The 24,565-nt window shown below is 53.8% G+C and overlaps 1 protein-coding gene across 1 annotated transcript in view; it reads right to left on the minus strand.

Moving 5' to 3' along the window:
• Positions 1-24,565, minus strand: part of POLN (DNA polymerase nu) — a 156,325-nt gene that overhangs the window by 5,915 nt on the left and 125,845 nt on the right. The window contains exons 18-21 of the mRNA XM_030876705.2: positions 16,287-16,369; positions 11,379-11,510; positions 6,373-6,483; positions 4,050-4,128 (exon numbers count right to left, since the gene is read on the minus strand). Of these exons, the coding sequence (XP_030732565.2) occupies positions 4,050-4,128; positions 6,373-6,483; positions 11,379-11,510; positions 16,287-16,369 (405 nt within the window). The remainder of the gene's footprint in view (positions 1-4,049; positions 4,129-6,372; positions 6,484-11,378; positions 11,511-16,286; positions 16,370-24,565) is intronic.

A 24,565-nucleotide genomic window follows, 5' to 3' on the forward strand; every position in this document is an offset into this window, starting at 1 on the left:
CTCTATCCAGGCACCAAGAGGGAAACGGCCAGGGAGCCAGAGGAACTTCAGTCCTGCCGCCCTGAGCCTCTGAACCGAAGTCAGCAACTGGATCCCTCACGATGGGGGAAAGTCCACTTACGTCTGAGCTGCCGTGAGCAGGCACAGCCCATCCTGCTCGTGGGAGTGAATCCCCAGGGCATGCTGGGTCCAGCCCAGGCCGCAGGCTGCTGGCCGGCAGACGCCGCAGTCCCCGCAAGGAGGGGGCCTGTATTTTACGTGCAGCCTCTGGCCAAGGGCTCTCGGCTCTGTCCTCCGGGCAGCCAGGTCGGGCTGGCAGCATTGCCATTTACTTTCCTGAACTGACTTCTAGGCCTCTGGTGGGGTCTCAGGCTCCCGAGAGTTTTCATACTTTTTGAAATTACACTGTGAAATTCTGAGTTGCTGGCGTGCCAGCAACCTAAGAATAGGTTTGAATTGTTAGTCACTCACACGTCTCTCTCACAGCTGACTGCGACATTACCATATCTCCAGTTGGAAACTGGGGCACAGGAAACGCACAGGAGGCGCCCGGGTGGGGCAGGTGAACACAGGTGTCAGACCCGTTGTTTCCCAGGAAGCGAGCTGATGGCTGAGGAACTTCCCGTCCCCTTGTCCTGCGCGGACAGGCCGCACGTAACCATGCTCTCGTGGGGACGCTCCAGGAGCGCCTCGCCTCACCTCCCGGCTGTGGCCTCCTCACCTCACCTCCCTTCCAGGCGCCCTCAGCCCTGAGCACACCCTGAGGACTCATCTGAGAGCACAGGCGCACGGTGGCTGAGCCCCAGGCCTTCCCGCGGCCTGGCCACAGTCCTTGAGAGACACGGCGAGGCCCCACGCCCCTGCCGTTACGCTGTTGTCCTGACCTGGGCAGGTGACCACAGATGGCCGCTCTGGGGAGCCTGGTCTCAGTGCCCCCGCAGTCCCTCTGTGCTGTCAAGGTCAGGTTTTGTTAACGGCTCTGCGTCCTTCCTGCTGGACCAGCGTGGCGTCCTCCTGCCCCCAAAGGCCCAGCCTCCCATCCGTCCACTCTGGCCAGTGGCTGCTGTGGTCCAGGCCATGGTCCAGGGGCTTGCTGGCTGCCCCAGCCTTGCTTCCCATACATCCTCAAGGGCCCAGGTGCTGCAGAGCCCTCTCCACCTGCTGCCCTGTCACCATGCGAAGTCCAGGGCCTGCTGCCCCCATGTCCCTCAAGGCCGCTCCTCGCTGCTTGGCTGGTCCTGTCGCCTGCCCTGGGCCCCGGGCACCTTCTCCGCCCCTTCCTGAGATGGGGAGAGCAAGAGCCCACATGCCGGGCTAAGCCTGACCACAGATGCCCTCGGGTTGCTGCCAGGTGGGCAGAGGGCAGAGGGCTGCCTGTGTGGTGGGATGACCCTGCTGTCCTGTAACCATCGGCAAAGGAGCAGGGTAAGTGTCCCCTGAGGCTGCCACGCCGTCCAGTGGGGAAGCAGTGGGGCTGCGGTCCTCTGCACGAGCCCAGGGGAGGAGAGTCTGCAGCGTGCCGGGGGGCCCGGTGCTGGTCTAGTTCTGGTGATTTGGGCTGTGTTGCACCATGCTCTCGGGTTCCCTTCTCTACATGCAGGTGTTGGAATCGACAGCCTCCAAAGCTTCTTTCCAGCCCCAACATGGTCTGAAACCTGGAAGGGCCTGTCGTGGGGGTCTCACGTCGGAAGAGAGGAGGCTGCCCCCCCGCCCCCCGACAGCTCAGCACAAGGCCAAGTGAGCTCTCGGCCAACGGCAGCGCTTGGGGTCACAAGCCCCCTGGCATTCCTTCCCCAGCCCGTGGGCAGTGAGTGGAGGCCGTCCTGTGGTTCCGGCCCGCGGGGCACTTCGGGGCGACTGGACCAGGTGCCAGGAGCCCAGGGACGCGTTCCAGTCACGTTGCTTCAGGCAGATACCAGCTCACGCGTGGCCCGCATCTGTCCCCCCCACCACCCCGACCACCGACATCGTCCTAGACCTTTCCTGCCACTCCAGGGAGAACAACTCAAGTTCACACGCACAGTGTGGACGGCCGTGTTCCACACTGGCCTGCTTCGGTTTCTGAAACGACACGAAGCGGTTAACGTGTTCTGTTATGAAACGCGTTTCCTGAAGACAACACAGCGCTGGCAAAAGGGATGGCCACCGGGTTTCTGAATGCCTGGATGAGGACTGTCACCAAAAAGCCCCAGGCCCTCGTATGCCACTTCCCTTACCCATCCCACAGAAACTGGAGATGGACCAGACCTCCTAGACGTAAGATATCGCGGACGCGGAACAACCGGCGCTAGCGCAGGCCCCACACACCCTCGCGCATTTTACCCTCAGAAAAGGCACAAGTGAATAGGATGCAGGAGTCGAGCAGAAAGCCACGAGGAGCCCTGGATGGAAGAGGCGTCTGGCCTCGGCGTGTGCGTGCTGGGGACGGCCGGCAGGAGAGACCTGGCGACAGGAGAGCATCTCCCACTCAGCTCCTGCCCCCTCACCTCCCGCAGCTGCTGCAGGAACCGGAGACAGCAGCCCAGACCCTGGCGCAGCTACCGCAGGGCACCTGGGGTAGCACTTATATCCTGCCGGGTCTCAGGCTTCTCACCCTCTGTCCTTCCTCCCAGCCCTGGGGTGACAGCCGGGGTGTGGCTACTCCTTCCCAGGGGTGTAAGGTGAACCATGGACCAGAGGAAGTGCCCCGGGGCAGGGGCTGTGAAGGCGGAGGCCAACAGCGGTGGAGCCTGGGAAGGTCTTCTCCCGTCTCCTTTACTAGGACACGACCCTGCAGGCCAGGGCCTTTGCCCCGGACACACTTCTCTACAAAGTTGCTGAAACTGACAAAAGAACGTAGGCTAGAACATCAAAATGAACAGGAGGAAACATCTGAAGAAGTAAAGGCGGAAGCTTGTTAAGCAAAGATGAAAGATGTCAGGCAAGGAAAAATCCCATGCCTTGAGGATATAAAATAGTATCAGAAGCCTAGAGAAAACCGTAAGCTCACATGGAAAAGGGTGGCCACAGGCCAGCAGGCCCCGTGGCCCAGAGGTGGCGGGAGAGGGGCCAGCTGTCCTCTGTGCTGGTGACGCCCCGTAGCGCAGCGGAGTGAGCAGACGCCCCTCAGGGTGCGGCCCATGAGACCACTTAACGCTTCATAAATTTTCATCACCTAACCCGCCATGAGCTTCCTCCCCAGGTGCAGACAGGCTGACGCCCGGGAAGGGCTCCTGAGCAGGCAGGCCCCCGCTGGCCCACATGTGGAGCCTGGGAGGGCCTGCAGGGGTGGCAAACAGACATAGAGACCAAAGAGGGAGGGAGGCAGACCTCCTGGGGTCGGACATACTCACTCCTCTGGGGAGCCCAGGTGGGCCGCCAGGAGGGGATCCTGGGATTTGGGAGGAGAACCCACCCCCTCCCACCTGCACCCAGGCCAGGACCTTGGGCGGCCCGAGGGGTGGTTCTGGGCCAGCAGAGCCTGGGACGAGCACACCTGGTCACCCGGACACTCCCTCTGCTCGGGGTGTGTGCCCAGGAGAGCAACCGACGCAGACGTGGAGCCTGGTGAGAGCCTGCGGGGAGGGGACGGCAGCAGAAGCCGGGCCTCTGGCTCACTTATCAGGGGCTGGGAGCGGACGCAGTGTGGAGCCCCATGTCCTGTCTGAGGGGCCGCGGGCCCACCCAACTCTGAGGCGTGTGTACCCCTGGGGCCGTGCCCGAAGGGGTTCGGGCTCACCGAGGGGAGACACGTTTCTGCACCAGGCAACCTGGGGAGACTCAGCGTGCTCCGGGGTGAGCGGGCCCTTGGCCGCCTTGCTCAGCCCCAGCTGGGAACAAAGCGTTCTCCTGGGAGTGCTGGGAGCACCTTGGCTGAAGTGGGTCCTTCCGTGGGGGTCAGCGAGCTTGTCCGGTCCAAGCCCCGGAGGGAAGTGGCCACTGTGGCTTCGCGTCCTGGCGGCGTCTGCCCGTGGGCTAGGCGCAGAGCAGCAGGCCGCCCACCCGAGCCCTGCAGAGGGCAGGTCCGCGCCCTGGGCTGGGCCTGGGCCGGCTGGCGCTCACTCACTGACCTGGCCGTCAGGATGGGGGACGTGGCCACTGCTGTGAAGAGGTGGATCATGGCCATCTTGCAGAGGTCCGCGGCCGAGCCTGTGAGGCACAAAGGGCGCTGGTTCAGGAACAGTGTGAGGCCCGGGGCCCCGCAGCCCTGCCCACCCAGGAGGGCTGTCTGAATTTTCTACACTGCCTAATGCATGACCCCACACCCAGCAGGTGAGAGCCACAAGGATCTACCATCTCTCAGTTCTTGCACGTGTGGCTGTGCCTTTGCTCAGGGCCTCGCAGGCTGAGGTCGGTGTGGACCTGGCTGTGTCCTCATCTGGGGCTCCCCTGAGGAAGGCCCACTTTCAGATGACCTCAGGTTGCCAGCAAAATTCATTTCCTTGCAGTCCCGTGACTGGGGTTCCCGTTTCCTGGCGGCTGTGACCCTCAGGTCTGTGCCACGGCCCTCTCCCCAGCGTGTTTGCCCCTCCACGGCCAGAATCGCTGACTCTGACCCCTAAACATTCTTTCAAGGGCCCACCTGATCAGCCCAGGCCCACCTGGGATGTCCCCTTCTGATACGCTCAAGTCAGCTGACTGGGGACCCTACACCTGCCGTGTAACACGACCTGCCCCTGGGAGCAGTGTCTCAGCACGCTCACAGGTTCTGACCACACCTGGGCTGTGCCCGCTGCACCAGCCGACAGGATGACGGAGCCCGGACGGCGGCCATGGGCTCAGCCCCCGCTCCCTCAGCCCTCCCGCTGTGCAGCCCTTGAACCTGGCAGAACCTCAGCCTCCCAGTGTGTGGAGTGGGGCTATGATACGGGCTTGGGCGGGATCAATCACATGGTCAGTCAGGCACTCTGCAGGTGCTGGCCAGCGTAGGGGACACGCTTGTTCCAGCGCCAGGCAAACAGTGGGTGTCTCAACAACCGGTTCGGATCACGGGAACCAGACTGAAGTTCAGGTTTCCATTCCTGGCTTTAAGCTGCTCTAGCTGTTCAAGGCTCCTGAGGTTCACGAAGAAATAAAAGGCCCCAGTCAGTGGGCCGCCTCCCTCCACTGCAGGGCCACACTTCCCACGAGCGCAGCAGGAATGCTGGACGTGCAAGTCTGGTCTCTGCGGCTGACCTGCCGGCCGCGAGGGGTCTCAGCGCCACGGGGACCCTCTGCCGGGCCTGGGACGTCGGGAGGCTTTGCTACTTGAGGAGGAGGAGCAGAGCCAAGAGAGAGGAGGTGAGGGGGCGGGGGGAGCAGAGCGCGGGTGGGGTGGGATGCGGGAGCAGGCCTGCCGGGCCCTGTGTCTGCCCAGGTGGAGGGACAGCTCCCTGGTGGGCACCGGCGGCTCAGCTCAGCACGGGCAACGGCAGGTCACTTGTCCCGTGCTGTCCCGTGCTGGGAGATCACCTCTCCGGGGGAGCTCAAAGCGTGGCCAGGCCTCCTGGTCCCATGTGGAGAGGTCTATGTGCAGTTTTTTCTCCAAACCAGCTTCAAGGCCGCCAGGGACAGAGGCGGGTGGTCGTGAGCCAACCACGGCCTCGCGTGAGGGAGCCGGCCTGAGACGCAGGGACCTCTCAGGGTTGGAGGCTGTCGCTGTGCTCTGCTCTCGTCTGGGTGGTCACAGCAGGGCAGGACCCGGGAAGACGCTACACTGAGCCCAGAGCCGGTCCCAGCCGTCCTCCCGCAGCTGCCACCCCCTCTCCTGCTCGCCAAGGCTGAGCTTAGCTGGGCAGCGCTGCCACACCGGCCTCTGTGCAGCACTCGCTGGGGACTTGACCTTCCTGCTCCACCATCCACGCCTCGCACTCCGCGTCTGCTGGGCCCGGGCCACCCTCCTGCTGCAGAAACCCCTCGGGGGCTGGGGTCGTACCTCCAGTCTTCGTCTCTGGGCCCAGGGACCTTGGTTCTCCATCCGTGACCGCTGGGGTCACAGGTGGGGACGTTGCCCGACCCCCAGGCCCCCAAGGCCTCATCAGGACGGCGCCTAGCGCCGCCTCACACCTGCCCTCCACGCAGAGACTGTGGCTTTGGCCATTCTAAGGAAGACTGACGGATCCGTGGCGGGTGCACTAGGGTTCGGATGCCTGCCAAGGATGAGGGCTGTGGCGGAGAGACCAGGCCGAGGGTCAAGGGACTGAGCTCCAGGTCTGGCCCTGGCGCCGGCCGGATGACCTCCTGGAGCCTGTCTCCCGTCTGGCCTCGTGGGGTGCGTCGCAGTCAGGAAGGGGACCAGGTGCTGAGCACCTGCCCTGCGGCTCCCAGCAGTAACCGCCAGGAGGACGAGAGCAGGATACACCCTGGCACTCATCTCCTGGGGCTGGAAACCGAGAAGCAGAGGGGCTCTGGCACCTTGCACCACGAAGTTCACCGCCTGCCGCTCTGCTTGAGCCCGGAGCTGCGGGTCGTGCGCGCGGATCCTCGGCAGCGGCCTCCTCCTGCCCATGATGGACACCACACAGCCTGTGTCACACGGAGGAAGAGCAAGATGAGAGCAGCAGTGAGCGGGCGGCGCGGCGCCCTGCTGGACCCTCCCCTTGTGGGCACAGCTGCTCTCAGACTAGGTCCTGGGGCCCCGCGGGAACCCTCCCTGCTGCAGCCGGAGCAGCAGTGCCGGAGCTCCGCCCTGAGGCCTCTGGGTCTGTCTCTAGGGCAGGTGGGCTCTGTGGTGGGAAAGCAAGGACAGCAGCAGAGTGGCCTTTGCTTGCCCGGTGGCATGTTTTGCACACTTTCTAACTTCTAGCCGTGCTTAGATCTGATGTAGGACAGGAAGGGCGGTTTTTACACTCTAAAGGTGAAAAACCACTTGTGATTCTTGGGGACAGAAGTAATTCTGGACAGTGTGGCAGCTGGAGTTGGGGAGAAAAGCATTAATCCTTAGTTCACTCAAGGAGGGGCTGATGGTCTGCGTCAGAGACCACATCCCTACACATGAGGGCACATCCAAGCTTTGTGGGGCCCAAAGCTTCCATAATTTGGGGTCCTCTTTAAGAGAATGAATGCAGAGGTGCTGCAATGGTTATGTTCCTGACCAGTGAGAACTTTGGTTTTACTAGGTGTTGGTAAGAACTAAATCCCCAACTTACACGTTATGTGTCTGAGGATTGGAAGAATTTCTCACATACACAATAATTATAAAAATGACAGTGTGTTAAGCACCTGCTCCAATGCCAGGCAACGTATAATTAAAGTCCCCTCACTGTGACAGGCAGCGAGAACAGGGAGAGCCGTGCTTCTGACGGGCGCATTCCAGTCTCTGTCTCTGTGCGTGTCTGGTGATTTTTCCTTTTTTTAAATATTTATTTATTTATTTTTGGCTGCGTTGGGTCTTCGTTGCTGCGTGCCGGCTCACTCTAGTTGTGGCGAGCAGGAGCTACTCTTCGTTGCGGTGCACAAGCTTCTCATCGTGGTGGCTTTTCTTGTTGCGGAGCACGGGCTCTAGGTGCGTGGGCTTCAGTAGTTGTGGCACACAGCCTCAGCAGTTGTGGCACACGGACTTAGTTGCTCTGCGGCATGTGGGATCTTCCCGGACCAGGGCTTGAACCCATGTCCCCTGCATTGGCAGGTGGATTCTTAACCACTGCGCCACCAGGGAAGCCCTGTCTAGTGATTTCTGACCGGATGCTGGGTATTGTGCGTTTTATGTTGTTCAGTGATGGGGTTTGGTGTTTTCCTTTTTTTTTTTTTATTTAATCAATTAATTTATTTTTGGCTGCGTTGGGTCTTTGTTTCTGCGCGAGGGCTCCCTCTAGTCACGGTGCGCGGGCCTCTTACTATCGTGGCCTCTCTTGTTGCGGAGCACAGGCTCCAGATGCGCAGGCTCAGTAGTTGGGGCTCACGGGCCCAGCTGCTCCACGGCACGTGGGATCTTCCCAGACCAGGGCTCGAACTCGCGCCCCCTGCGTTGGCAGGCAGATTCTCAACCACTGCGCCACCAGGGAAGCCCCTGGTGTTTTCCTTTCAAGAGTGTTAGGCAGGCCTGAGGTACCTGCAGATCGCCTGATCCTTTTGAGGCCGACTTTTAAGCTTTGTTAGGGTGGGTTTAGAGCAGCTTTAATCTAGGGCTAGTTTAGACCTACTGCTGAAGTGTTACCCTTCTGGGTGAATGTCTCAGATATCCACTGAGCACCCTCCATTCCAATGGTCAGAACCCAAACATCTCCTGGCCCTGTGTGAACTCTGAGGTTGTTCAGCCTTCTGCTCCCCAGAAATGATTCTGCTTAGTCCTGTGGCGTTTCACTCTCTGCACACGTATCTCAGTATTAAGGACAGACGGGGGACTCCTCTGAAGGTTCATGGAGACTTTTTCTCTATAACTTCCTCCTCTCTGATAGTCTACCTTGCAAGATCCGGTTGCCTTTGCCTCCCAGACCCAATCCTTGTCTCCTCAACTCAGCGAGGCCACTGTAATCTGCTTGGGCTCCCCTCCTGCACTATGGTCTGTGGCCCTAGACACAGGGTGTCAGAGGGCTCCCCTCCTTTGCTTCTGTTCTATCAGAGACCAGAGTAATACACTGCCTATGATCCAGTGTCTGGAACAGTTGCTTCATACATTTTGCCCAGTTTTCTAGTTGTTTATGGTGGGAGGAAAGTCTGAACTTCTTTGCGGCCCAAAGCAGAAGCCCCTGGTTCCATACATTTCAAATCTTGTTTCCAAGGCTTGCGGTCCTGGCGATTATAGTTCCTGTTCACACTGCGAGATGACCTCTGGCCCTGCACCTTCCTGTTACTGCACTCGGGAAGTGGGAGGGCATGGAAGGAATGCTCCCGGAAGCCATCCCTGTGCCAGGATGGCTAGCACCCCTCAACCGTGCATGGAAAGAGCAACAAACCTCAGGAATACCCACACTGAGATCCGAACTAAATGAGGCACCAAGTTGACTTCCCCTTAAGCCGGATTCAAAATATAGCTGTGGCCACGGCAATGCCACATACCATGGAAAGGAGTACGGTGGAGGAGGGTGGAGGGGAAGAGACGGCGTCTTAGTCAATCGCAGTTAAAGTACCCTGCTTTTGCCAATTCTACAAAAGATGTGACCACGTGAACACACTGCAGGGCCTCTCCCGGGGCCTGGGAGGAGGGGCCCACACAAGGAGGACCCTGAACTTACAGCTTCATCAGCATCATGGTCAACCTGCCTGGCTCACCTGTCCACCCCCGGGCAGGTCAGTGAGCCTGCAGGGAGAGCGCAGGCTCACACCACCTCCTTCCCTCCTCGCCCTGCTGTCTACCTCTCACCAGTGGTCCCCCTCCATCCCACCTCCCAGGACTTCCTGAGCTAACAGCCGTGTCACTGCTCCCAGGTGCTGGCTCTGATCAGCTCCCCTCCCGACCTCTTTTCCACACTCTTGCTGGAACAATCTGCGAAAAATGAAACCCAGGCTCTTTTCGTGACCCGTGTGGTGCTGTGCAGAGTCTGGGCGCACATCTGCCTCTTCCTGGCCCCGCCCCTCCCTGCCGGCTCTCCCTGGCCTCTCACCTGGTCTTGCTCAGGTGTCACCTCTTTTTGTGTCACTGTGGCTGACCGTCCCCAGGGCTGCCCTCTGCTGCTCTCTGCCCAGTGCCCCGGGATTCTTCCACACCCAGGATCCCATCTTTCTGACACCGCCTGGATGTACTTGCTCACTGTGGGTTACGTTTCCCTGGATTGTGTCTCCAGGAGAGCCAGGAGGTCCTATCCCTGGTGCCAACACAGTGCCTGACACGGGTAGGCACCCAAAAAATGTCTGTAGCATAATTTAATGACAGTTGAGCGTCTGCCCAGAAATGTAATTGCTGCGTCAAAGGACATGCGTGCTTCACGCTGGCAAGCGTAAAGCTCCACGGCCCTTCGAGAAAGTTCAGTGCAGGGCAGGGATGCAGAGCCGTGCAGCAGAGAGGCACTGGCTGGGCCAAGCTGCCTGGTGGGTGGGTCCCGGCCTGGCACTGCCTGTTTTGTTAGCTGTGTGAACTCAGGAAGCTACTTGACCTCTCGGGGCTCATTTTCTTCACCTGTAAAGCAGGGTCACGATGTGACCCAAGCTTTTGAGTTGCAGTGAGGATGACGTAGCCAGTTGTGGGCAGCCGTGGACACCACGCCTGGCCGCGCTGTGCGGCACGAGGGCCTGCGTGTGGCTGTCCCCCCTCCTGCAGTGACCCTGGCTCCGTGCACTCAGCAGCGCTGGGTTCTATCACTGTTTTCACATTTCATAATTGATAGTATTTTAGTTTTCCCAAGCGTGGGGCCCCAGTGAGGAGGCTGTAGGCATCGACCCGGGCTGTGCAGCCTCCGTACGGCTCACCCCCAGGCCCAGGAGCCGAGGCCTGTGAGATGATCACTGGGGGATAGAAACGGTTTCCCGGCTTTCTCGAGCCCCCAGGAGGCTGCAGGAGCTGAGCGCTGACCCCGCACAGGCTGCTGTCGGGATGTGCGGCCAGGCCCAGGGGAGCCTGTGGGGCCGCCCTGCACTCACGGGCTCCCGAGAGAAAGGTCATCAGTGAGCCCCCGGGAGGATCCCGGGCCCTGCGGGATGCGCCAATCCTCCGTGATCCCAAGTGCGCTGACTCTCCGCTTGCTCTGTGGCGACCACTGCTCTCTGTTTTGCGTCTGTTTCATGAGCTTCTGCTCCTACGTTGATTTCCTTCCTTCTTGTTTCTTTAATCTACTCTGCTGCTCGTTCCCAAATGTCTTGTGTTGAATACAGTCATTTATGTTCAGAAATTTTTCTTTCTTTTAAAGCACTCTTTTAAAGAATTCCTTCATCTCTAAGTGAAGGTCCGCTTGGCCATGTCTTACGGTTTTTCACTGAGATACTTATACTGTCATTTATTGCTAAAATGCTTGTCATTGGCTTGGGACTTCTTTTTAAAATCTTAAATCATTTAGGAGTGCAAGGATTTTTCCAAATAGGCAGATGGATGGATGGCCACACATATTGATATAAACTACCTTTTTATCCCACTGTGGTCACAGAACATGCTCTGTTTGACATTCTTTGAAATCTGTGACCAAACTGTGGCGAAATGTTGTGGATACACCACATGCTTTTCCTAAGAACACAGTTCTCCATTTTTAGGTGCAGGACATCTCTCTCTGTGTATCTATCCATCTATCATTTCTAGCTCAAGCTTAGTATTGTTGCCTCCAGAAGAGCCTGGCTCTGGACCCTCCTTACGTGGAGCCTTTTGGTCCCATTTATCCAGCAGGGGCTGGATGCTCACCCAGTCCCCACCCACCCAGCCCCCAACAACCCCCCACCCTCCCATCTGTTCACCCACCCACCGGAGGAGCAGGGTCTGGGAGACCACCTGGCTACTGCAGAGAGGGCGTGGGAGAGGGAGGGGGACCTGCCGACGGCTTTGGCAGCAGCTGGCTGACCTGTCTGGTGACACTGGGCAATGGTTGCTTGGGTGAAGTCCTTGATTTTCTTGTACTTCTGCAAAAAACTCTCCAAAAACTGGGCAGCTTCCTGAACGGGAACTCCAAGGCCAGCAGCAAGTCGCTCCTTCCCTGTGTGAGTAGAAGCGTGATCAGAGGCCAGTCTCTCGCCCAGCGGGCTCCCAGGACACGAGCCACCAGGCAGTGACCACCACGCGTGGAAGTGAGCCCACAGAAGGGATCTTGGAAGACTCGCTGCGTCAAGGCCCAACTGGCACCACTGGTCTCTTCTGATTGGTCAGGATGGTGTTGGCTTTGGCTTCACAGACCAAGTGTTCGGTGCCAGCCAGTCTGGACGGGAGCCTGTTAAACATTTATTTATTCAACAATGTTGACTGAGGGCCTGGCAGGTGCTGCAGGTGAAGCCCTGGTGAAGGAGCTGTAGTCCCTGCTTGCAGCCTGTCCAGAAGGGAGCCTGTTTCCAGAACTGGGGGAGGCTGGAGAGGGCCGGCAAATAAAAGAGGAAGGGAAGTTTCCAGTGCCAAAATACGAGGAGCTCCCACCCTTGGAATGTTTTTTTGAGACAAAAACTTTTGGTCCAGACCAATATTTGGTCCCTAGAGGACGCAGGCGTTCTGGAGAAGCTTCTTACAGCAAGATCTCTGGTCAGGATGACACCCGAGTTCCAGGATGGCACCCCGAGTTCTAGATGACACCCAAGCTCTAGGATGACACCCTGAGTTCTAGGATGACACACCAAGTTCCAGGACGACATCCCGAGTTCTAGGACAACACCCAAGTTCCAGGATGACAGCCCGAGTTCCAGGACGACACCTGAGTTCTAGGATGACACCCAAGCTCTAGGCCGGCACCCCGAGTTCTAGGACAGCACCCCGAGTTCCAGGACGACGCGCGAGTTGCAATCGACTCCAGATCCCAGGAAACCACTTGTTCGCTTTCTATCAGTGCAGATTTTCTTTTCATTATTTTTTGTGGTAAAATATATATAACACAAAGTATGCCATACTGTAAATTAATTTCGTGTTCCAGAATTTCGTATGAAGGGTGTAATGAATTGTTCACTATAAATACTCCTTTGCATCTGGCTGTCTTCTTTCATTGGCCATAATGTTTTGAGTTCATCCACGTTGACAGCTGTATCAAGAGTCTGTCAGGAGTCTGTTGCTTTTTTCAGCATCGAAGTGTAGTTGATTGGTAACATTGCGTTCGTTTCAGGTGTACAGCAAAGGGACTCAGTTACACACATCTCTTTTCTTGAGCATGGACCGGGTTACCCTCTTTCTTCATACGTTTTGTATTCTGGCTATTGTATTATAAATGATATGTTGTAGACACTCTAGATTCTGTTATGTTTCTCTCAGCAGTGCTGATTTATAAAACAAAAAACAAAAAACTTCAAACTTTGTCCCGCTGCAGTCAGCAGCAGCTGAAAGCGCGCATCAGTCCTTTCAGCAGTAGCTGGGCTGTTTGAAGTCTGCCCTTTTCACACACAGTCAGGGTTCAGCCAGAGATCTGGGCAGAGCTCAAGCCCAGAATTCGGGGTTCTCCTTTGACTCTCCTCTTTCTGAGATTTCTCCCTTCACTTTCCAGATTCACTGGCTGCCCTGACCTCTTTCCTCTGCCTTTTATTTTCCCCAATTAATTAATTAATTTTTATTTTTGGCTACTTTTGGTCTTCGTTGCTGCGCGCAGGCTTTCTCTAGTTGTGGCGAGCGGGTGCGTGGTGCGTGTGGTGCGTGGGCTTCTCATTGCACTGGCTTCTCTTGTTGTACAGCATGGGCTCTAGGTGCATGGGCTTCAGTAGTTGTGGCATGTGGGCTCAGTAGTTGTGTCGCACAGGCTTAGTTGCTCCGTGGTATGTGGGATCTTCCTGGACCAGGGCTTGAACCCATGTCCCCTGCATTGTCAGGTGGATTCTTAACCACTGTGCCACCAAGGAAGCCCCTGTCCTCTGCTTCTTGAAGCCAGTAAGACCCTGGATTTCTGTCGGGGAGTTTTAGCCACACACAACACGGACAGAGGCTTGCCTTCAGGTGAAGAGCTACAAGACGGCAAATTCACCCTGTGCTATTCCTTCCTTCCAAGTGTTAACCCACCTCCAATTTCTGTCTGCTTTTGGTCACTTTTCAGTACCTTTAGGTAGTTGTTTATTATACTTTAGCATACTTTCTAGTTGATATCTGTGGGAGGGTGGTCTGATCGGAGTGCCATGGCCACTGCCGGAAGTCACATTTCTCCTTCTGTGTCTACGGCTGAGAAGGAATTCCTTTCCCTTCCTCTGTAGAGCTGTTGGGATATCCCAAGGTCTCTGTACAGGAAGAAAGCCTGCTTCCGAGAGAAGCCGGTGATGTGGCAACTCTGAGAGAAGCAGAGATGGGCTGAGCCGGAGACTGAGGGTCTGGTCACTTCTCCAGGCCCCGGTCCTTATTCCCCATGCCCTTGGGGGGTCTGTCACACTCTAAGGCCACCATGCCCCTGCCCCCCAAGTAGGACAATGTTTGGCTCTGTGAGGGCTTCTGTTCCGTGCTTCGTGTTCATGGGTCCCCACTTCCGACACAACTTCCCTTCACACTTTGATTCAGCTGATCAGGTTCCTGCTGTTTCAGTTGTGAAAATGCAGGCCTGTCTCCATAGGTGCATCCCTGGGAGCACGGATCCCCTTGGTGGGAGCACGAGGTACCCCACCTCATAGGTCCCACGTGAACATACAGTTTGGCTTTCCCCACAGAGGGCTAATTGCCTCCCGTGTGTGTGTGTGTGTGTGTGTGTGTGTGTGTGTGTGTGTGTGTGTGGTGCAATTCTAAGTTTGGGAAGGAAACCTTCACTCCCTTTCCTCCACGTGCTCTCTGCCCCATGCTGAACTAGAACAGCTTCTCACTCTTGGTTACAGCTCCAGGGCCTCGTGAGAGCTTGGCACTCGTGGGCCTCCAGGGATGCTGGCACAGGCCTGACCGGCTCCTGCACATCCTTTAAAGCTCAGCCCGGCCTGGCGAGGGGCCTCCCCTGGGCTCAGCAGTCATGCTGGATGTCGCCGATCACTCAGTGCCGTCCCCGCAGGCCTGCTCGTGTGTCTCATCGGACAAGCGTCGGCCCCTTGGAGCAGGAGGCCTGGAGCCCGGCACTCGGTGCGCACCGGTGACGGGACGTGGAGTGAGCTTAAGATGCGCAGCGAGGAGAATCAAGGGTCACGCTGACTCTAAGAGTAGCAGGAGCTCAGGGCAGGACGGGAGGAACAGGGGTTTCTGCTGCCAGCGGGCCTGGGGGGGCACAGTGCTGGGCAGGCGGCTGCATCCAGTGGGCTGAGGGCAGCGGTGAGCCCAGGGCCTGCGCTCCGCGCCGAGGCCTGCAGGCGGGCAGGCATTCCCATTTCGGGGGGGACAGGTCTCTGGTGGCAGAGGCCTGGCGGCTCCCAAGCCCTGGGGAGAGGGGCTGAGGCAGGCGTGGGGATCAGGCTGCCCGCGGGCTGGGGGTACGTCTTCTCGCTTGTCCTGGTCCTGCTCTCCCTCTACAGCCTTTTGTCATCCTCACAGTGACCATGACCCCGAAGCCAGGCCGGGGCCATGTGCCCCCAGCACCCAGAGCAGCCGCTTCCAGACTCCTCGTGTTTAGGTGAAATCGCAGCATTGCAACCCACAGGAGCCAGGCGGTTGAAGGCTTCTCTGCTGAGTTTCCAAAGGGCCCCAGCAGCCCAGGACTCCCGGCCCTTCAGGAGACGAAGGCCCCACTTCACACACGAGGCAGACGCAGCCCGACAGGTGCACAGAAGCCCGGCTGTCAGGTGGCGACGGGAGCGGCAGACACGAGGCCCGGGGTGGGAACCCTGTCAGCATTAGGGCTCAAAGCAGCGGCTAATGACTCATTGCTTATTTACAAAGTGGAGCTCTTTTCCTCCCCAGAAAATAACAAAGTGAATACTCCAGAAGGTGCCAGACCTGCAGGAACAAAGGCTGACTCTGGGTGCACCGGGTAGCGGGGGCAGCGGGGGAGGCCCGCCGCCAGAGACTGGAGCCGAAGCGCCCCTGCCCGAGCCCTGGCTGAGACCACAGCCCTGGCAGGTTTGAAGCGGGTTTCAGACTCATCATAAGCAGGTCGGTCCAGGAAGAGGCGCTTTGGAAGCAGGTCACACGGCACCGCAGTCACACTGGAGAAGCCCGAGGTGGCTCCTACCTGCAGCTGACTACACGTTTGCCCAGGGTTTTGCGCTGGCAGCTCTTCCCTGAACGGACACAGGGTTCCTATGGCAGGGAGGGACCCTATTCTCCGTGTCTTTACACAAGCCCTGCTCCTCAAAATGGAACTGATCCAGGAGGGGCCTACGCAGGCCTGGCCTCCAGGCCACAGCCTCTCCTGACCCCCTCCCTCAGCTCCCGAGGGGTGTCAGGCCCACTGATGCAGCAAGACCGAGAGGGAGAAAGAATTTAAAAAGCCCAGAGAGCCCACGGTCAGGAAGGGAGAGGAGAGGGTGGGAGAGGGGAGGGGAGCAGGTTGCTCTGCCTGGGGTCCTGGGTCTGGAAAAGGGGAGGGGAACAGGGTGACGACAAGGGCTCCTGGAGCATCTCAAAGCACAGGAGTGGCCCCCAGCAGGTGGTGTGATGTGGGGTAGGGGGAGGCTTTGGTCGGCCTTCACTTCTGCACGTCCACCCTCCGTGCAAAGGTTGCTGGGAGCCCTGAGGGTTGAGGGCGTGAGTGGTCTGACTGGTGTCTGGTGCATCACAAATACCATCAACATGTGTGTAAACAGCGGCACACAGGGATGCACAGGATGAGTTCCATGGGCTGAGAGTGATTTCTGTAAGTCACAGCCACATTTCAATGCAGGTGCACAACTAGAGCACCTCCGTCTGGCCTACAGGTGACACCAAGGCCTCAGGCCCACCCACAGCCTACCTGCTCCATAGACCACCGAGTACACCACCTTCTTGGTCTGCTCCCTGTCTGCGTGCGTCACACGCTCTGGGGAAATGTCCTTCCTACATGGAAAGATGGCACGTTGTCAGGCACGTTGGCACCTGTCTGAGGAGGTCCTCAAGGGTCCAAACCACACACATCCCCTCACACCCCAAGAACCACTTCAAGGTCAGGCCTGTAGTACGGTAGGGGAGACAGTCAGCATCTAAAGCATCTGTGTCAGCCTGGCCCCTCCGAACAGATGCCAGCCAGGTTCTGGGGTATCCACACCCCAAACCCAAAAAGTGGCTCCACCACCGGAGTGCCAGGCAGACAGGAGGAGGCCTGGGGCCTGGGGCCCGCCTGTGGGTGCTGCAGTAGGGGCTGCTTCTGGGCCTCCTGCAGGATTGGATGAGCAGCCTGTGCCTTGCCTCCTACAGAAGGAAGGGCCCTGTCCTGGCGTTCAGACAGAATAAGAACCAACTCCACACCCGGCAGCGTGCAATCGTGCCGCTCTCCAAAGATTAAAGCTGAGCCTGAGAAGCACAGGGGCCGGTGGGCACCCAGGGCCCCTCCTCCTTGCTAGGCCATCCTCGCCTAGCCGTGCGCACACCCCAAGTCTCCCTGATGGAGTGAGCACGTCAGATCAGCAGAGACAGAGAGAGAGAAAAGGAAGAAAAAGGAGCCTGTCCAACCTCTGTGGGCAGCCCTGTGCTGGGCCCTCCTGCAGGGCTGGCCTCCACTCGTGGCCATGGGGTGAAGCTTAGGATCTGTGCAGGGATTTGGGGTGTATGGGCTGCCCCGGGCCTGCACGTGGCTTCTAGATTTCCCGGTATGCACGGGGCTTTGAATGCCCTATTTCCCAAAGACCCTCTCTCCCCAGCTTTTCCTCCCAAGCTTTCAGCCTCCGTTATTTGCCTCGACTGAGGTCTCTTGTGGTTGACCTTAGGATGTTTTCCAGCAACGCGGCCACTTTTCTGACTGGAGACAGTTCCGAGATGGGGAAACAATGCCCGTGTCAGCCCCCAGACAAGTTAGAACAAACAAACACTATTCTTTGCGAATAAGGTCTGTGCCTGGAAGCAGGGACAGGGTCCCACTCTGGGCAGGAGGCTGCTGAGTCGTGGGAGTGGTGTGGGCCGAAGGAAAACACCACAGAGCCCTCCTAACTGTTTTCAGCTGCTTTTTTCTTGATTCAGAACTTGCTTGGTTGCTGTAAACTGCGGACTGGTTTTCAGCGTTCTGCCAAGTTGGTTCTAACAGTTTTTGCCTGATTTGTGGATGCTTCTGTTGGTGGACAGGCCCTCAGAGCTGCCTGCTTCACCATTTGCATTGGTGTCCTAGAGTGCATTCATTTTTCCACCTGATTTTAAAGTACTGATACATTTCTTTTTGTCCTTTTCCTTCTGTGTTAAGCTATTTTGCCCACGTTTTAAAATCCCACCCTTGAACTTGGTATTGTCAACAGCTGTATTTAGATAAGAAGCCAAACACCAAAATGCACCCAAGCCCAGAACAAACGTGTGTCAACCCCTGTGTCACCAGCCACCCTTGGTCCTCACTGAACTCCCTTTATTTTGGAAATCCCACAGGCGCTCCAAACCTGCTCAGGAAAGACATTGCTGAAAAGCTTACCTAAGACTAGCTTCCCCATGACCTGCTCAGGGCCACCTGCAGTGACGGCAGATGAGGGCTTGGCCCAAACAAATGGGTCTGGCGACACTGCAGGGAGGGGACAAGGGAGGCATTTTGGAGCAGGTGCCCCTCAACCAAACCACACTAGGGACCCCCTTCGCTCTATCCGGGGCTGGAAAGTTGTCTGAGGGAGCAGCGTTAACTCTCCTGGGACTTGCTTCTTCCCAGAACCAAAGTGTGACAGAATGAATAGATGCTAGGGACATACATCAGACATCATGTTCCAATAACAGAGAACATGCTTTCTCCTTGAGCACATGGGGCACACGCACAATAACACATCATGCACCAGGGCACACAAAAAACCTCAAAAGGCCGCACATAGTAGGAATATTAAAATAACACTCTGATGACAGTATAAGAAAACTAGAAATCAAAGACAAAAACAAAATCCCCAAAGCCCATCTAGCTAGAAATAAATCAGAAAACACTTCTATCAGTCAACTTTTGACTGAAGAGAAATATAAACAGAAATCACATAGTTTCTAATGAAAACACCCTATGTCAGAACCAATGGATTACATTAAAACAGTGAGGAAATTTCATAACCCTAAATGCCTATGTTAATAAAAATGACAGAATAAAAGTATATGAATTAAATAAACACAAGGAAAAAAAACAAGAAAATCAAAAGAATACACAAGGAGTGAAATAATAAAGCTAGAAAAAAGATGGGAGCAGAAATTAATGAGGAAAAGAAATTAAGTAGAGAACAGCAAAACAGATCATTAGTAAATAAAAATCCTGGTTCTTACAGAAAATAAATAAACCATTAGGTAGTTTAATCAAAAGGGCAAACACAGATATACAAAACAAGAAACAACGGGGGAAAGTAGCAGCAGATATGTAGGAAGTGAAAAAAAAAAACCTTAAAAATTATTTTGCACAATGCTATGCAAGTACATTTTAAAACCCAGGTGAGACGGACAATTCTTAAAGAAAACACAGTTACAAAAACTGACTCCAGTAGAGATGAAAGTTGAACAGACCAATGTCTATAGAAGAAATAGAGAAAATTATTAAGGAACTATCCCACAAAAACACCAGGCTCAGATGGTTTCAAAGGAGAATTCTGTCAAACCTTTAGAGACCAGAGAGTCCCCATGCTGTGCAAATTGTTGCAGAGTGTAGAAAATGAACAAAACCTTCCAAATTAATTTTATTAAGTATAACAGTTATACCAAAACATGATAAAGATAGCATAAAAAAGGAAAATTATAGACTTATACTGCCTATGAATATTGATTTTTTTCTTTAAAAATCTTAAAATTTATTCAAAATATAAAATTTATGAATATTGATTGATGTAATAATCTTAAATAGAATATTTGCAAACAGAGTCCAACTCCACATTAAGAAAATAGCACCTCACAGCCAAGCAGAGTTTATACCAGGAAAGCAAGGCTGGTTCAGTGTTAGGAAGTCCATTAATATAATTCACCACATGAATACGACTAAGGAGAAAACGACATGATCATCTACATTGTTGCTGAAAAAAACCCCGTGACAAATTCCAACTCCAATCCAATCCAATCCTACTCCTAGTAAAAACTCTTGAGAAAACAGGAATAGCTGGATACTTCCTTAAACTCACAAAGCAATACACCTCACTCCTAAAGCTAGCTTCTTATCATGGGAAGCTCCACGGCAAGGATGCCCACTACCTCCACTATTTAACATTGTTCTGAAAGTATAGTTGATCCTCAAAGAACACAGGTTTCAACTCTGTGGGTCCACCTATATGTATATTTTTTTCAATAAATAGATTGAAAATTTTTTTGGAGATTTGCAACAATTTGAAAAAACTCGGAGATGAACTTTGTAGCCTGAATATTGAAAAATATTAAGAAAAGGTTAGGTGTGTCATGAATGCATAAAATATATGTAGATAATAATTTAGTTTATCATTTACTACCATAAAATGGACACAAATCTATTATAAAATGTTAAAATTTATCAAAACTTAAGCACACAAACACAGAACGTACACGGTGCCGTTGACAGACAAAGTGAAGCTGCAGTATGAAATCATTCCCGTATGAATGAACTGCAGTGTACCCTGTGCTGCCGTTAACAATTTCCTAGTCTCCTCCTGTGGCTACTGTGCTGAGCTCAAGTGTTTCAAGTGTCCACTTAAAATGCCCCGTGACGCTGGTCATTTCCATGTGGGGAGTTTGTCTCTCCAGTAAATCGGGAATTGCAGTAAGAAGTGATCTTTCATGGTCCTCACACATTTTTCATCATGTTTAGTGCAATATCGTAAACCTTCAGTAACACCATGGAGCCCATACGAAGTGCCACTAGTGCTGCTGGAAGTGCTCCCAAGAAGCAGAGAAAAGTTGTGACGTTATGAGAAAAAGTTGAATTGCATGATATGTACAGTAGATCGAGGTCTGCAGCTGTGGCTGCTGCCATTTCAAGATAACTGAATTCAGCGTAAGGACCATTGTAAGAAAAGAAAAGGAAATTCGTGAAGTAGTCGCTGCAGCTATGCCAGCAGGCACAAAAACCTTGGACTTTTTGCAAAATACCTCTTTATCTTGTATTGAAAATGCACCTTTTATGTGGGTGCAGGATTGCTATAGACTCTAATATGATTCGAGAAAAAGTGAAGTCATTACAATGACAACTTAAAGCAAAAGGAAGGTGAAGGATCTAAAGCTGGAGAATTTAATGCCAGCAAAGGATGGTTTAATAATTTTAGTAAAAGGATTGGCTTTAAACACGTAAAGATAACAGGAGAAGCAGCTTCTGCTGACTAAGGGCCAGCAGACGAGGTCCTAGACGCTGCTAAGAAAATCACTGGGGAGAAAGGATATCTGCCTGAACAGGTTTGTAACGCAGATGAAAGTGCCTTATTCTGGAAAAAGGTGCCACAAAGGGCACTCACGGGTAAGGAAGAAGTGAACAGGAGGATTTAAGGCAGGAAGGGAAGGGCTGACTCCTGTTTGGTACCAGTGCAGTCAGGCTTATGGTCAGGACCGCCCTCCACCTATCAATCTGCTGACCCCCGAGCCTTAAAGGGAGACGATGAACAGCAGCTGTCAGGCTTTTGATTGGACAACAAGGCCTGGACAGTGAGAGCCCTTTTTCTGGATTGGTTCCATCAATGCTTTGTCCCTGAAGTTAGGAAGTATCTTGCCAAGAAGGGACTGCCTTTAAAGTTCTTTTGATACTGGGCAATGCCCTGCTGGCCACCCAGAACTCCATGGGTGCAGCCCCGAAGGTGTCAAAGTGGCCTACTTGCCCCCGGACACAACGTCTCTATTTAGCTTCTAGATCAGGGGCCATAAGGACCTTTGAGGCTCATTATACACGGTGCTCTACGGAAAGGATCGTCAATGCTATGGAAGGGAACCCTGATAGAGACAACATCATGACAGCCTGGAAGGGTTACACCATTGAAGATGCCATCATCATTACAGAAAAGCTGTGAAAGCCATCAAGCCCCAAACAATAAAATCCTGCTGGAGAAAACCGTGACTAGGTGTTGTGTATGACTTCACAGGATTTACGATGGAGTCCGCCAAGGAAATCATGAAAGAAATTGTGAGCTGGGCATAAAAAGGTAGGGGGCGAAGGGTTTCAACATACGGGTCTTGGAGAAATTCAAGAGCTGACAGACACCACACCAGAGAAGTGAACAGACGACAACTCCATGAAGATGAGAGCTTCCCCACCGGCGCCAGCCAAAGAGGAGGACATAGAAGAAGCAGCGCCAGGAACAAACTGACGTTAGATGACCTGGCAGAAGGGCTCTGATAGTCCAGGCTGCTTTCGACTTCTTTCGGGACGTGAACTCCTCTATGAAACTGAAGCAAATGCTGGAAGAAGGATTGGTGCTGTATAGAAACATCTTTAGAGAAATGAAAAAGCAGGAAAGTCAGGCAGAGATTACGACGTATCTCCGTGATGTTACAGCAGGTGTACCTGCCTCTCCTGCCTCCCGCCCCCCGCCCATCACTCAGCGTGAGGACAATGAGGACGGAGACCCTGTGATGATCCACCTCCATGCACTGAACAGTGAAATCATCGTCATCCACACAGTTAATCAACGTATCTGTTGTGTGTGTGTGTCTTCGTGCTCATTACATCTCCCCATTATTCTTTTAGTATCTGTAAAGATCATGCTGATGTACTTTTTTTTTTTTTTTGGCCACGCTTCACAGCTTGCGGGATCCTAGTTCCCCGACCGGGGATCAAACCCGCGCCCCCTGCAGTGGAAGCACGGAGTCGCAACCACTGGACCGCCAGGGAAGTCCCCTGATGCACCCTTTTTACTCCTGATAGTAATTTGTGGGTTTTCTCTCTTTTTCTTGATCAGTCTCTCCAGGGGTTTACCAATTTTATTCATCTTTTCGAAAATCCTGCTTCTGTGGGAAAATCCTTGATTTTCTCAACTGTTTTTCTGTTTCTATTGAATTGGTTTCCACTCCTCCTAGCTTCCTTCTACTTACTTAGGATTTAAATTCCTCTTATTTTTCTAGCTTCTTAAGGTGGACGCTTAAGACACGTAATGTCATAAATTCCTAAGTGCTTCTATAGCTGCCCCCCAAAATTTCTGACGTGTTTTCATTTTCATTTAGCTCAAAATATTTTCTAATTTCCCTTCTGACTTTTTGCTTTGACCTATGGGTTATTTAGAAATGTCTTCTTTATTTCCAAATATGTGGGGATTTTCTATACATATTTTTGTTCTTGATTCCATATTTAATTTCACTGTATTAGAGAACGTAGTCTCTACGATTTCAGTCCTTTTAAATTTACTGACACTCGTCTTATGGCCAAGCATGCGGTCTATCTTGATGAATGGTTTATTGTGCATGTAAAATGCAGCATATTCTGCAACTGTTGATAATGTTATTCAGGTCTTCCATACCTTTCTGACCTTCCTTGTACTTGTTATTATTAAGCAAGTGGTGCTGAAATCTCCAACTGGACTTGTGGATCTCTGCATGTTTCATCTCAGCTCCATCAGGTTTGCTTCATGTATTCTGAATCCGTCCTATTAGATGCACCCTATATAGAAGTGCTATGTTTTCTTGATGAACTGGCCCTTTTATGAAGTGTCCCTCTCTGTCCCTGGCAATAGTCCTTGCCCTGAAATCTAACTGTCTGGTACTAAAACAGCCATTCAAATGTTTATCTGGTGAGTCCTGATCTCCTGGCTTTTAGTCTATGTTCTGACCCACTGAACTGCACACTGTGTCTCCCGTTACCAGCTCCAGGTTTAGGGAGAGTTTGGGGGCCTTTGTGAAGTGCACGTTTCTCTGGCTCCTTGTATTGTCCTCAGACACAATGACAGGGAAAGAAGCCACCTGTATTCTCGTGGGACTGCATACCAGGAGCAAAGTATAAACTTTTCATTAATTGCATTTACCTGCTGCAGTGGCCACTACTAAGTAGATACAGAGCAGATATTCCATACACCTGGAGCTTGAAAGAATCGTTGAGAGGTTGGCATATGTATTAGTTTCCTGTGGCTGCTGTAATGAACTGCCACAAATTTGGTGGCTTAAAACAAGGGATATTTTATTCCCTCACCGTTCTGGGGGTCTGAAGTCTGAAGTCAGTACCGCTGGGCCAAAATCAAGGCGTCGGCAGGGCCTGCTCCTGCTGGATGCCCTCGGGGAAGAATCTATCCCTTGCTTCTTCCAGCCTTTGGTCACATCCCTCCAGTCTCCCTCCTGTGGTCGCAGGGCCTCCTCTCCTCTGTGTCAAGTCCCTCTCATCCGGCTCTTACAAGGGCCCTGTGACGGCATTTAGAGCCCACTCCGATAACCAGGATAACCTTCTCATCTCAGGATCATTAACTTAATCACGCTGCAAAGATCTTTTCCCATATAAGGCAACCTTCACAGGTTCCAGGGTTTAGGATGCAGATATCTTTGGGGGGCCATTATTCAGATTACCACAGCATATGAACCTTAAAATACTTAAAATGCTTACACAATGAGATCCAGGTTTTGTAAACCAAAAACAAAAAAACAAAGGAATAAGAATCAAAAGCACAGAAGTGTGTGTACGAGAGAGACAGAGGCCGAGACAGATAAAGAATGGACAGGAATGGAATCTGGCAAAGGAAGACAAAGCTGAGTGGACACAGTGACTTGGATGTGGGGTGAGGAACGAAGTGCCCCCCATACGTGGCCTTGGCCCATGAACGACAGCTGGATGCAGTCACAGTGGGTGGTCCAGAGGCCAGGGTGTGTGAGAGGTCAGAGGTTCCCCAATTCAATGAGGCCAAGCCTGGATTCCAGTTCGTTAGTGAGAAATAGAAAAATGAAATGAGATCTGTACAAAAATTATGTAAGTAAAATTCTACCTAAATCTTTGTCAAACCTATGCTCGACCTTGCAGCTATGCCAGAGGCCGCCCCTGGGCAGCTGAGAAGCAGGGGAGACACTGCAGTCAGGCCTGCGAGTGCCAGGTAGAGAGGGGGCAGGGAGTGCAGAGGGGCCGGCTTTGCACCCGCGAGCACAAGAAGCTCACAAGGGGCCCCTCAGGGGCCAGGGCAGGTAAGTCAGAATCCCACAGGGAAAAGGAGGCCAAAGCGCCTCACTGCCTGCATCAGGGCTGCTAGG

The sequence above is a fragment of the Globicephala melas genome, chromosome 5 (genome assembly GCF_963455315.2).
Source record: "Globicephala melas chromosome 5, mGloMel1.2, whole genome shotgun sequence".
Lineage (NCBI taxonomy): Eukaryota > Metazoa > Chordata > Mammalia > Artiodactyla > Delphinidae > Globicephala > Globicephala melas.